This window comes from Mastigoproctus giganteus, chromosome 2 (genome assembly GCF_048544385.1).
Source record: "Mastigoproctus giganteus isolate SK-2022 chromosome 2, ASM4854438v1, whole genome shotgun sequence".
Classification (NCBI taxonomy): Eukaryota; Metazoa; Arthropoda; class Arachnida; order Uropygi; family Thelyphonidae; genus Mastigoproctus; species Mastigoproctus giganteus.
Genome location: NC_143576.1, coordinates 203,320,982 through 203,335,273, shown reverse-complemented (window position 1 = coordinate 203,335,273; position 14,292 = coordinate 203,320,982). Strand labels below are relative to the sequence as shown.

At 35.1% G+C, this 14,292-nt stretch overlaps 1 protein-coding gene across 2 annotated transcripts in view; it reads left to right on the top strand.

The window, feature by feature from the left end:
- Positions 1-14,292, top strand: part of LOC150089925 (uncharacterized) — a 123,504-nt gene that overhangs the window by 62,696 nt on the left and 46,516 nt on the right. For both annotated transcript variants that reach the window (XM_090368902.1, XM_090368903.1), the window contains one exon: positions 5,363-5,444. In XM_090368902.1, the coding sequence (XP_090225028.1) occupies positions 5,363-5,444 (82 nt within the window). The remainder of the gene's footprint in view (positions 1-5,362; positions 5,445-14,292) is intronic.

Sequence of the window (14,292 nt, the reverse complement as noted above, 5' to 3'; positions counted from 1 at the left end):
ATGAATTTTTTCATTACTATGGAAAGAGTTGAAGTAATTACAACGGGACGATAATTGGAAGGGGGAGAGAAAAATACCAATGATAGGGAGACCAAGAGGAAAAATGCTATCAGTATCTAACTGTTGTAAGCTTTAGCGTAGGAGTAACGAAAACTTTAGTGTAATGATACATTGAAAAAGAATTCCGATAATGAGACATAAGATATTTCTTAAATAAGACCATTTGTTAAATTTGGTAGGGCCTCGAAAAGAAAGGAAAAAAACTTTTAGAAACTTATTATTATTTATTTTGTTGTTGTTTTTAGAATTATATTGCGCGTGTTTCAAGTGATTGGTAGAGTAAAACGTATTCCTTATATGCAAGACCAAATCTTTGGATTGGCTGCCGCCAGGCCTGTGAGAGATGGAGCGACAGCCCTCTGCCGATCTTGCGACCATTGATATCGTAAGGGTCGAAAGAGAATGGCAAACTTCGTATTTTGCATTAAAAAAAGAAGAGAAAAGTACATATCCAAGAGACTCGTTCATGGATGGAGGTCATTTTCCTTTACTCCAATACCTGGTTTTGGCGCATTATAGCCTTAGTTGCTAATGCGCCAATAAAATCCAAACCAACCAACCAACGTTTACTCCAAAGCAGAATTTCTCCGTTGGATACGTGCTCTTTTTAAATCTTTATTAATTCGTTAACTGTTCGCACACTATCATTTCATCTCAGGAAGTAACTTTTCTCTTTTGTAATGACTATATTTTTTTAAATATTTTCCAGCAACAAGAATGAGTTTATTAACTTCAAATATATATATAATTTCATCCGACTTCCTGGTATTCAGTCAACCCCATGCATTGTGTGCTCAGGCAGACAGATTAAATGGACTAAAAGTCCTAACGTTAATGAGGTTGTATTTTAAGAGACTGACGATCGTTAATTTTTTAACAGGCCCTCATTGGAAGGGGGATGAGGGAGAAGAAACAAAGTTTGAGGTTGAAGGACTTTGAGTCTGCTGCGATCCGGAACAAGTTGAATTTCACGGCTAAGTCGCCAGGATCAAGTGACTTGCCATGATTTCAGAGAAGTTCCGAAGTATCATTATGTCAAAAAGAAAAACTGTAGTGAAAGGCATTTTGCCAGAGAAGTTGGCGTAGGGAGATGGGGGGGGGGTTCGAGTACGACTCTATCTTCTTAGCCATCTCTCCGTTTTACTGCGCGCGGAGCACGACTTATCGCATCAGTGGCGAATCTGTTCGGCCGCTATGTGTTTAGCTGGCGAGCAAATTGAGCACTTCCGGTGAGGAATCGCATTTCTGTTTCGTGGAAAATGTGCTTTTGTGCAGGATGAAGTGGGAGGGCAAGAGATATTCGTTGCTTTTTTCTAAAAAGGTGGTTGGATCCTTGAGAGATTCCATTCACCCACCTTAATCTAGTGTTTACACCATTTACATCCCATGTGTGCAATTGTAACTACCGAATCAGTGATATCCCAGTTTACTGCAATCGCTTGACCTTCTTAAGCTTCCTAAAATATTTGAGAAAGTTTATGCTTTTCTGTTCCCTCTAATCTTAAAACGGAAGGTGGACCATTAATTTTCATTTATTTTGTTACCTTTTGCAGATTTTTTTTTTTTTTTTTAATGGCACACAGAACAGAAAGCATTACAACACATTTATTAGTTAATGATGACTTTGAAAAAATAATCGAAACCAAAGCATCAAATGCTATCTCTGCACCATATCCTTGTCGGGCCCCACTAAACCGGCTTGTTACCTGTGTCAAGGCCTTCTGTCATGTGTGCATGGGAAGGGAAGGAATAGGGTTTACAGAAGATCCGTACAAGTAAAATATCCTTATGAATATAACTTTTTTTTTTTTAAGACAGTTTAAAAATATATATATTATTAAATAATACGAATACTTAAAGAAAGAATATACCAACTTTGGAGCTCAGTAAAGCTGAAATGAAATATTCACGATTTGACTTCTTTACTGGTCAAAACTACACAGAAGGCTGAAAATTAATGAAATTGTTGAACAGATGGTTTCTTCTTGAAGTACAGACGTTCCTTTTCATGATATCAGACCTCATTGCCCTACTCTATTCATTTATTTTTTTTGTCAAGGACACCATCCTTGAGAATTTAATTCCAGTCTTTCAGATTACACATCAATTCAGCATCTATTTTAATTCATAAAGACAATTAAAACCCACTGTATGCATGTAATTCTTTTAACCTCTTCAACTGAAGGTTCTATGATAGGACTGTAGTTACTTAACGCTACGTTACGTAATCATTTCTATGTTTAGAAATACCTTCACATTCTCCGATATTCGTATTGCTTATATAAAACTCCATTCCAATTTGGAAGCTGTACAGAGACCCTCTTTTATCGCTGTCCCTGGTGGGCATGACCAAGGTTCTGTAAATCAAAAGCGCTATCTCATATCTCAATGGCATACGCTTTAACAATCCAGTGAGTACTGTATTCACTATTTGAAGTAGTAGTCACGAAGTCAAAATACAGCAGCAGTGTTATGTATAATATTCTGCAAGTCTGTTTTTTTTTTTTTTTTTTTTACTCACAGGAGGAGTTCAACTCAACAGAAAGCTGATACTACTCTATCATAGTAGGTTTAAGTAATTTGTTATTGAAATGCTACAATTTCAACGGCTGAAACACCTCAATGCCAAAACTTAAAACAATTCTGGCCACGTTTTGGGAACTCAATTTCCCGTCTTTAGCCGTGTCATTGGTTTGAGATAAAATTTCCTAAGTGTACAACATTCTATTTATAATTTAGTTATATTAAAGTCATAAAAGTTAACTTTGAGGTTACACTTTAATCTATATTTTTATTAATAGAATTTTGTAAAATCCTCTAGGAAATTCTACCTCAAACTCCCACTGGCCTGAAGACGGGAAACGGTGAGTTCCCGAAACGTAACCAGAATTGCTAAAGTGTTTGGCATTAAGGTGTTTAAATCGTTCGAATTGTACCATTTGAATAACAAATTACTTAAATATACCACGTGATATAATATGTAGTCTCAAATAATTAATTATATCACAATGATGAACAATTACGTAGATCCCCTTTCCAATTAATTAGAAAATGTTCTTGTTTATACTCAGGCACGACCACCAGGTCAGTACAGTTTACAATAAATCAATCAATACAAATTGTTAAATCGTATTTAGCAGTCACGGGCTCGAACCCCGGTCCACTCAAAGAGCTGTCCTACCGCACCTGGGCTTTGACCACTCGGCTACATCAGGCCTAATTGATAATTGAGTGACAAGTGATAGTTTCGCAATGTACCATTATAGCAAGACTTCGAATCTGGCTACATTTTGATACTTTGTAAACTGGTGGAAGTTCACTCAATCGCAAGTACTGTATAGAATTTTACAGAGCAAGCTCTAAACCAGTACCAAGTCCCAGGTTTAGTTTATAAATTCAGTAAAGAATTCATTAATGTAAACCTCCAGGGACTGTGTAAACTAAACAGATCTACATAATACAAAACAAAAATAAGGTTACACTTCAATTCAGCAAGTATATGTTGATTTAAAAAATAAATATAAATGCAAAATAAAAAATGAAAAAAAAATCAAAGTAACCACCTGTGCTTCAAATTCCCTACTCCCCTGACCGTGTTACAGCAAGTAGTTTCCTGCTCCATAAAGTAAAAGCTACAAGAACATTTTTCACTTTTTGAAGGAAATATTTAAAATTAATCACGACGGAAGCACTTCAGGAGATCTGGAGGAAAAAAACAAAAAAAAAAAAAAAAACCAGCCCCGTAATGGCCACCAGCAGTAGATATAGTGGAGGTAAAAGGTTTTCATTTATTATTATTTTTTTAATTTTAAGGTGACATTCTGATTAAAGTCATTAAAGTATAGTGTAGCTTTTCAGTGAAAAGTTATTTCATTCTATTCAGTGTTTAATTTTTTTTTGAATTTACAAAAAAATATAAGCATTGTTTTTGGTAGTTATTTTACCTCCTTTCGTTAGGATTTCATGGTATGTTTTGACCTTATTGAATAGATTTATAAATAGTTCAGAGACAGTGGTGTATTATTCTGTGGTGCAACTGCTCCAGAACGTATTCTCCCGGGCAGTGGACGTCTTCTTGGAAAGAAATTTAATATATTTTTAATTAAATAGCTTAATTTAAGGTTACATTAATTAGGTAAAATTAATGTGTAATATGAATTGGTTAAGATAAGATAAACTGCAGAGGTGAAATGTAAATTTCCATTGTTGGTATATGACAAAGTTTAAACATTTGTCTGTCTGTCTGAGGTGGGATCCTTTTTAGGCTCGTTTACAAATGTCCGTCTGTTTACCCGCATTTTTTAATATTTTTTATTATTAGCCCCATGGTGCAAGGAAGCCTGAAAAGGGGGAAAAAAAAAATCCCGAATTACCCTGAGAGAGAGAGAGAGAGAGAGAGAGAGGTAAAAGGGAATCACATCACCAAGAAAGAGAAGAATGATGATATCCAGCTGAGGATCCTGGGTTTGCCAAGCCCATACTCACCAGATGTGAGCCCCTGGGGTTGATGTGTAACAACTCGATTCTAAGTGGATAGGTTTTCATGAAATTTTATATTTTAGGCTTTTAGAAATATTTGTTGAGCTATTTAATTTTCATTAAAAGTGTGGCAATAGAAATTCAGTTTTAAAAAAATATAATAATTTAGACTTCTCTGTTTAGAAGTATGGGTCGGGTATTGGGGTGACATTTTAACATTTACACGGTGTGAAAATGTCAGATCAGCACCAATTTATTACTGTACGTGAAGGTTTTAAGATCAGTGCAGATTCGACATCTCTCCAGTTCCCTCTTTCCTTTTAAAGAAATCTATATTAGTTTTTGATGTTGGGAAGGAGAAATCTGATCGACGCCAAACTTTCAGCACATGTTTTGTTTATCCTTGAGAGAAACAAAACAAATAAATTTGGAGGAGCAGTTCCGGTCGTTTTTAAAATTTCAGGGAGTTATTCAAAATATTTTAAGGGATATTTGTACCATATTTTATGCATGGCAGTTAAACCACATCTCTTGTGCACCTCTCCACTCAAAAAAAAAAAAAAAAAAAAAAAACCACCTCGCTACTCATCCATCACATATAAAGTTTTGGTAAACGCTTCTCGAATAGTTATAGACACTTTTAGCCCCTGAGATTAGTAAAGTTCCTGAAACGTAATGCAATACGTGCATCGCCTACCTTGTTTTGATTTGTAATGAATGTAAATTACAGTATTTAAACCACTTCAAAAGCTACTGTTGTTTGAATTGAAGGCTGACGTGTGTGTGTGTATTTATTTATTATTTTTTTCAATTTATCTTTCAGGAATTGTCCTTTTCACTTTGTGAAGATACCTCATTTATGAAGCATAGCACTGGTTCTGCAGAAGAAAAATATCCTTTAGAAGGCAAGTAATGATGTAGCTAAATTTGATTTTTAAGCAGTCTGCATATTGTGTATGATAACGATTTGAGGGTCCCGTTGTTTTTACTACAGCTGTTTATATTGCAAAACACGAGGTGTGGCAATAAAAAGAATTACTGTGGAAAATCTCAACAGATTTTCTCAGTTTAAAGCAAAATTTGATTTTCGTTCGTTGCTCCATTGCAGAACGTGAGACTTAACGTTAACGCTACTAACGAAACTGGTTGCTACTTGCAACCTGTTAGCCTACTGGACGATCTCCGTCTGTTGGAGGAAGTTTGAACTATAACTACCACTTCCCATTATTATTAGCTATATGGTGCAAGGAAGCCTGAGGCTTATGCTACACCAGCCAACAAAAAAAAAAAAAAAAAAAAAACCAAAGAGAGAGGGAGAGGAATGATGATATCCAGCTCATTTTCAAACTCACCGAACATGACCACAACAGTACCAGTTTGGGAACTTTATTGCTACGCCTTGCATAACATTGGCTACTTAAAATCACGAAATTATATATTTGTATTGGTTAGATAAAATTCTCAAATTTCCAATAAAACGAGGGCATTTTAGTGCAAATTAAAAAAAAAAAACAAAAAAAAAAAGTTTGCAGTTGTTGGTTATATGACCGATACTAATTAAACTCGCACCGTGATATGATTGGATGATCCTTTGGTAACTAAACTTCACAATACGTCTCTCATTAGTTGCTCCTAATCAGAGATAGGGCAAGGCGGGGGCGCAACAAGGTCTGACTTAACGATCCATATAAAAATATATAGTAAGAAGTGCATATTTCGTATTTATTTTTTTCTCGGAAGCAAAAAATACGACGGTGTTCTTAATCAAGATTGATAGCTGATAATCAGACTGAGATACACTTGAACAGGTTTTTGTCATCAACAATTACGAGAATTTGAAGCTGATAATCGTTTCTCAGAAGTAATCAAATTTTGACATTCGGCTTTATAACTCGGTAATTTGCCTCCGAGAAAGTAAAGGACTGCACATAAAATTGTATCTTGGCCCTACTCAGAAAACGCACTACCACACAACTAATAAAAGTATTCAAATACGATTTGTAACGGTCCTGCTATAATGATATTTATACACAGTGGCGGATCCGGTATGGGACGATCCCTCCCCCAGAGACCCAGTTAATTATCATATAGTTATGTATGATAATAATATTATTTTAAATGTATTATATAATAATAAGGTGGCGGAAAGGGAGAAAGAATTGGTAACGAGCTAACAAAACGGAAATTTTGTTCTCATTCTGTTCCTCCCTTTCCACCATCTTATATTCCATTATGGTCGATGGGTTCATTCTGCTAAAAATTGCAGTGTCCCTGGTCCATAAACCATTTAAATACATTTATAGCAGAATGAACCAAACGACCATAATGAACCCAAATGTATATAATAATACATATATATTTATGTAACGATAGGACAGTACAACGGTTGCCCCTGTAATCGCTTAACTGACTGCTTTTTAAAGTTAAATTAAGTTGGAGTTAAATTTTAGCTACCTTGCCGTTTTATCTTGTCGATATTTCAATTTCTATTTATTTTTTCAATAATCTGAACTAAATCCGTTGTTTTATTCATCTTGCATTTTGTGGGGCTAGCGGCAGTGGTTTTCAACCGGGCGCCGCAACAACATTCCAGGGGTGCCACGTAATTTGAGTTTAAGTTACTTAAACTTATTATTTTTTAATTTATATGTTTATTTCATTATAAAAAGGTGTACAGTATCCTTTTAATTTTGTGGTGATCTATAATTGATGTTTACTTAGTACCTCTGTATAAAGAATAAAATTATATACTGTATATATATAATTTGTATTATGAAATGTAATTTTTATAATTATATTATTGTAATAAATATCATATAACATATATATATTTTTTAATATTATATATATATACAGAGAGAGAGAGAGAGAGAGAGAGAATCGGATCTAACAGGCAGAAAATTACTTAGGGGTGCCGCAAAATAAAATAAATTACTTGGGGGTGCCGTTATTAAAAAAAGGTTGAAAACCACTGGGCCTACCCCAAAGAGTAGTAAGATGAAATATCTTACTACTCTATGGATACTGACACGTTCTGCGTTTTACCTGTACTTGAATTTTGCCACATTATTTAATACTTTAGCGCTTCCCATGATAGTAAGTATGTAGCAATTTCAACTAGGCTAGTTATGAGGGAAATTTGTAAAAGCAGTTAGTAATACAGATTTTGGAAACAAGAAACTCGCAGTGGAGAAAAGCACGCATAATAAGTTGTCGACGCTTTCAAGTGTGCACTTCAAAATATTTATCCCACTTACGGTACGATTGCAGTAGCTGCTAGTCATCATTAGTATCAAACAGTTTTTTTACATTTATATTATGATTATCAACAGACTGCCTAATCATAGCTCAAGTTTGATTGTCATCGGTAAATATATGCCCCTGTTGTTGTTGTTATTATTATTAGAAGTGTAAAAAATGAGGCTTATACAATTAATTTATTGAAATAAATCCATTTAATTAATGAACTAGTTTCGCCTAATATTCATCCACTAGTAATTTTTCTCTTGGATAATGAAAAATTAAACTCTTTTTTTTTTTTTTTTTTTTTTTTTGCGACTGTTTTGAAATTCTAGCATTAAACACACACACACACACACACACACACACACACTATATATGTGTGTGTTTTTTATTTTATATATATAATAATCCAAAAATTAAATAGAGATAAGAAGAAATAGTAGTTATATATATAATATAAAAATAGTAGTTATATTTATATATATGTTTGTTTGTTGGATAAACGTTTAAATGTTTTTGCTTATTATTATTTTTTGTTCATTTTTTTTTCTTTTAAATAATTTGTTCCATTTGCTTTTACTGTGTATTCAGTAGTTTGTGAGTATATTCAATTATAAATGTATTGGAGTAAAAAAGTTTTCGGTGGGTTTGATGTTAAGTTATTGTTTCGAGTGTGTGGTCTCTTGTTGTTCGACAAGTAATTTTCTCCATCCGCAAATCATAAGTTTTTTCGTACTCTAACATTATCGGCTTATCCTCAAGGAATCTAGGCCATTATAACTACAGCTTTACGGGGAAATTCCGACCAGCGGCTTTTTCAGAGGTAGGAAACTCCCTCTAAAGTCCCTTACCGTTTTCTTAATCGCATTTAATAATCGTGCTAGTCAGTGGCGGTTATGCCGTCGTGAGGCGTGACTGCTCGAATTCGAGCTGAGCGCGTGGACTTTTTTTTTTTTAAGCTGGCAAAAAAAAAAAAAAAAAAAAAAGAAATAAAGAACAAAATAAAAATAACTGGTGCAAGAAAAACTATTTCAATTTAAAAAAATCTTAATAGAACGGAAAACTATTTCAATTTATTTAATGCTCCAAGGATATTAAATCCTTGGAGCATGAAAATATTTTTCCAGTACTTTCGAGCTGACCATTCAACTGCTGTCGTTCCATCCATAATTCATTTGATACAGCTGACTTTTCTCACTGGGTACCATATATTTTTGATAGTTTTATATAAACATTAAAAAAAATCAATCAAAATCACAGTCAAAAGTTACTTTTTCATAAAATTGATTTGTTTGAACGCCGAACTTGAAAAACAATCTTGCGATCTATAGTTTTTCCTCTTTTAAAATCTTTAGGTTGGTTTTTAAAATGGCTTTAAAACTTTTTGTTTTATCTTTCTGGCCTTAGTTTATTGAAACTGCAGGGTTTTCCTTTTTAAATATAAAATATAATGTTTAAAAATAATTTTTTATTATTTGGGAAGTACACAGAATATTTAACAATTTTTCCTTTTTCTCGAGACGACAAAAGATTTGTTACATTCGCCTTGCCCTATTGCAAACAAATTCGTAAGGTGGTAAAGAAAAATTGCGCTAGGGGGAAATGTTAAGTGAGACAACTCCTTAAACATCTGCATTTCTAGTTGCCGAATCCATGTTGCAACTTTTGCCGCCCGTTATTAATAATGATAAACCCAATTAAGGCTTGGGTGTTGATGTAGGACTGTATGATTTGCCTTTAGAATAATAGAAAACTGAGAAAGCCTCGCCTTCCCCCAACCTTGGTTATACTCTTTGTAGTTGAGTACATTAACTCCTGTATTATAGCTTCGGGGTTCCCTTTTAGCGCAAAAGCGCCGACTTGTTGGGCAGGTTTCGTGGTTAGTTGTTAAGTGACTCTTTCACAGGGACTTCAAATAAGCTGCGGTTCCGCCCGTATTCCTGGGAACGTTTACGTTTGAAATTTGCCGCCAGGGCGGGTTCACCAAATGCTTTACAGCCCGACTGTCGTTCTTTTCAAGTTGTTCACTGAATGGATTCTAAAGTCCTGCTTAGGAATCGTTTTTTTGTTTTCCCTGTTATATTTCCATGTCATACTGGTTTACTGGTTTACAAAACATAAATAATAGAATATTTTTGAAAGTTAAATGCAATTAAATATTCTCATTTGCATTTTGCATACATTTTATTTTCGGTTTCAGGTTTTTTCCTCTGCTCTAACCCATCCATCCCCCTCCCCACCTGAATTTTGTGTTGGAAAGATACCAATTATGCATAGAGACTTTGAGAACATCACTAGGATGAACAGCCTTTCCAGGCAGGCATGCCTTTATCCCTTGGACTCCAGTTATGGGTCCGGACTCGGAGAAGCTGATCGTTCATCCCCCCTCAATCATGCACAGCATCTACCTCTCAGCTGTAAAATTTGCAATGCATTGTTTCCAGGTGTGATCTAATGAATGCTGTACGGTAAGCCTGTTTGTAAGTGTATATTTATAAGAGGACTTTTATCCATCTTTTTTAAAACAGGCAGAAAAAGACAAGTGTAATGAAAACCTTTGTTTACAACTTTTGGCAGCTCTTATGCTGTTAGTTAAAGCATCACTGAGTTTTCAGATGCTGCTGTACTGACCATGCTAATAATCACTGAAATTGGGATTGTGAGTGGGGGATATACTTTTCATGAGAAGTGTTACATAATGAACAAGTTCCCTCTCAGAGAGAGAGGGAGAGGGTCTGGCAACTTCCACAATTTAAGGGCCCCCCAAACCATAATAATAATAAAACAAAATTAAGGTATATGAAAATAGGTGCAAAAAAGTAACGAAAATTTTTAACAAAAACTTTTCACAATTTAATAGCCATCAAAATGTTGGTTGTTATAAGTTATAACTGTATCAATGAAGAATTTAAATATTTTGGAAATCATACTTCGGTGATCAAAAAGATTGGTTTAATATAAATAAGAGCAGTTTATCCATTGAAAACTTTTGCATTAGGAATAGTGACTTATAACCTTTAGTGTATAGCATAGCCTGTATATGCTGTGGTATGGATTCCACAAGGTGCTATAATGTATCCAGAACCTTGTGGAGTCCATGCCATAGTGTAGTTTTAGTGCACTGCACTGGATCCAACAATTGTTGAGTATATAATGGCACCAAATCCAGGTGTCAAATGGTCTGTTCCATAATGCACAGTGTGATGCATTATGAAACAAACATGTTCAGTTAGGTTGAGATAAACTATTTGAAGACAGGGAACTCACTAGAATGCTTTCCAAATCAGGCCAACACTGATTGCAGCCCCCCATGACATGGAACGTTATCTGGTGAACGTTTACTTGGTGTAGGAAGATGTTTACCATAGATAGTGCGCATGCTCAGAAATGGGAGATCTATATGAATCCCCCAGTGGGGCAATGATTGATATGCACCAGGAGACATAGGGTCTCTTATTAAAGTATACCCAGACACTATATTGTCTCTGCCAGTCTGAAAAAATACCCTTTATGCAGCAAGGTTCAAGAGTCTCTTGTTGAATATGCTGCATCTGTGTGTCTGAATGGTACAGTTGGAAACATGATTCATCAGACCAAGCAATTTGTTCCCAGTCATTTACCTTCCAATGGCTCTGCTTCTGTGCCATCAAGGTGCATTTGCACATGAGGGTTATTCGTGTGGGTTAGCAGCTGCAGTAGTCCAACTGTGATAGTTTCTGACAAATAGACCAAGTTAATATGGGTTGTGGCATCCCCCCCCAACATTGTGTAATCAATCAGTTGCTCCACTGTGCATGTATGTTTTGATGGACAATGTGTTGATCCTCCTGACCTTTTGGTTAACAATGCATTGCTGACCCTAGTTGTTGGTTCTTACGCGGTTGGTCCCCCCATACATATAAGACATGGCTGTGTGGGAGCACTAGATGAAGGCAACCTTATCATAGAGATGCTTTCTCCCATTAGTCTGGCCTCATCAGTAATTCTCCTATTGGAACTCAGCCGGGGTCTCATCTTTAGTCTATTCTTTCTGAAGAATACTGATTTGATGAATACTGTAGTGTTAGGTTCTGCCCTTATTTAGAGATAGTGACCTACATGGTGGTGGTAGCAACAGTTGCTGTGCATTAGATCATGGTTGGGGACAGGCACAGTCCTAGGATTTTTTTAAAGGTGGGCTAAGGAAGTGTTCTGGAGAATCACTAAGCTTTGCCATCATTTAACAGTAAAAAAAAAAAAAAATCCATATTGTTTTGATCATAATGGGGGGCCTAGTTTTTTAGTTCCTGGGAGGTGTTCCTAATGCAAAGTGTTTTGTGTTTGTTCATGCTTACATCCAGTGGTGAGCTGTGAATACTTTAACACTTGGCTTGCAGTTTTGCCAACTTTTTGATGTGAAACATCCTTGGGGATTCCTGCTGCGAATGACGTCACGGAAGTGACATCATGGGCGGCAGACTTCCGCCAGAGGTGCTTCCCACATTCACACTACTAGTCTGCGCCGAGCACTCACTAGTAGTGTGATTAGAGCGTGTGATGCATTTTTCGTGACTGGTGTGATATCTTGAGTCAGCCCCCCTCTTTTCGATGATACCTGGTTATGATAGTATCTCGAGTTCTAACCTTTTAATAGTATGACATCACAACCATACTTCCTGAAGTAAAGTATCACTGCAACAATACAAATATTTGTTAACAATTTATTTTTTCATCTCACATTTTCGTAACATTCCATTGTTAGGTACTCCAAACTGCAGTGTATGTCATTTCAACTACAAGGTACTTCAATCAATGCTGTTTTCTAGAGTCATTTAGATATGTTGCAATCGCAGGTACACATAAGTTACTTTAGTTATCATAAATCCATTGTATCTTGTCTTCCAGAAATTATAAAAATTTACGAATGTTTAATAAAATATTTACAACACAAAAGCTCTTATTTCGTAATCAATATACAAATCACAATACTGTACCTAAAAGAAATGCGAAGGATTCACATAAAACAATCTACGGTGCTTGTTTGGTACATGCACCACTTTTTTTTTTTTTTTTTTATTCGTCTCTTTCCCTTTTGTTTTTTTTTAACTATGGTCCCCCCATATACATGAGACATGGTTGTGTGGGAGCACTAGATGAAGGCAACCTTTAACGGATGCATTTTATTTTCCCATATCACAAAACATTCTACAATATAAAAACAAATTCTTCTAGAAAATTTACACAATAATCACAGACTACATTAAAAAAAAAAAAAAGTATTATACAAATATTCAAGAAAAATGTATTCTAAAAATTGCCATATACAATTTACTTCTTTATTTAAATTTGTTGTTGACCTTCCGCTTTGCTCAATATCTGAGTGATGATTACAGAGGAATTTGACGTAACGATCCGGATCAAATTGAAGCAATGGTTTTCCATTTGGATGTATGGTCATCATAATCTGCAATGTGTTTAATTGTCAACATTATTCATTCATTTATACAATATTATTCATTACGCTGAAAGCACTGCTAATCGCAGTGGTTTCAAAGATATCTCTCACTTTCTTAATTGAAGAGGGAATTTCACTCTATTTTAAAGATAAACTGTCTTCGACAACATCTCTAAAATCATTAATTTTTATTTCATATTTTATCAGAAAACTTAAATTTCGTATTTGTTTTTCACTGTCTTGCCACCGAGACGAAAGTTCTTTCATGTATCATGATTCCAGGTAGCATATGTTTAATTTCTTTCAATTCCTCATCATCGATAGTATCATTATTTTCTTTATTTAATTTAAAATCACTCTGTTGCATTAATAACTTATCCTTAATATCTTAGTTGCCTCAATCACCCCCCCCCACCACATTGCTACTGACACTAGTTGTTTGAATACTGTGCAGAATGTCGGAATCACTCAGATATTCAGCTACTGTGGCCATGTAAACATAGACGGAGAAATTTACTGAAACGCGTGGATCACTCACTTCTCCGAAAAACATATGACTTCTTGTCGGAGTAAAGAGGAACCACAACACACGTTAACCACAGGCTATAATCCGTGTTGGGAATATTCTTAATCCTCTGACTGGCTATGGAAAGCTATGGGAAGGGACGGAAATCCGTTTCACCTTTAATTTGCGCTTTCTAATTACCTAAATGCCAGAGGTGAGGACAATGCGCACAAAGTTGTCTATCATAATCCATTCGTTCTACTGAAATTATTTTAAATGTTTCCGTAGAAACCAAGAGGAATTCAAAAAAATTCACTATGAAGGAGTTCGTTAAACAGAGGTCCGACTGTAATTAGCTCAAAATTGAAGCAATTTTAAAACACATAACTGGACGATTGTGCAATTAAAATGCTGGGGATGGGGCCCCGCTCACCCCACCATAGTTCCGGCTCTAGTTACTCAATAATTAAATTCAGGATTTCATTTGTAAAATAAATAATTGTTTCAACAATGGGCTCACAAATTCTCAAAAAAAAAAATAACAATGGGCTCACAAATTCTCAAAAAAAAA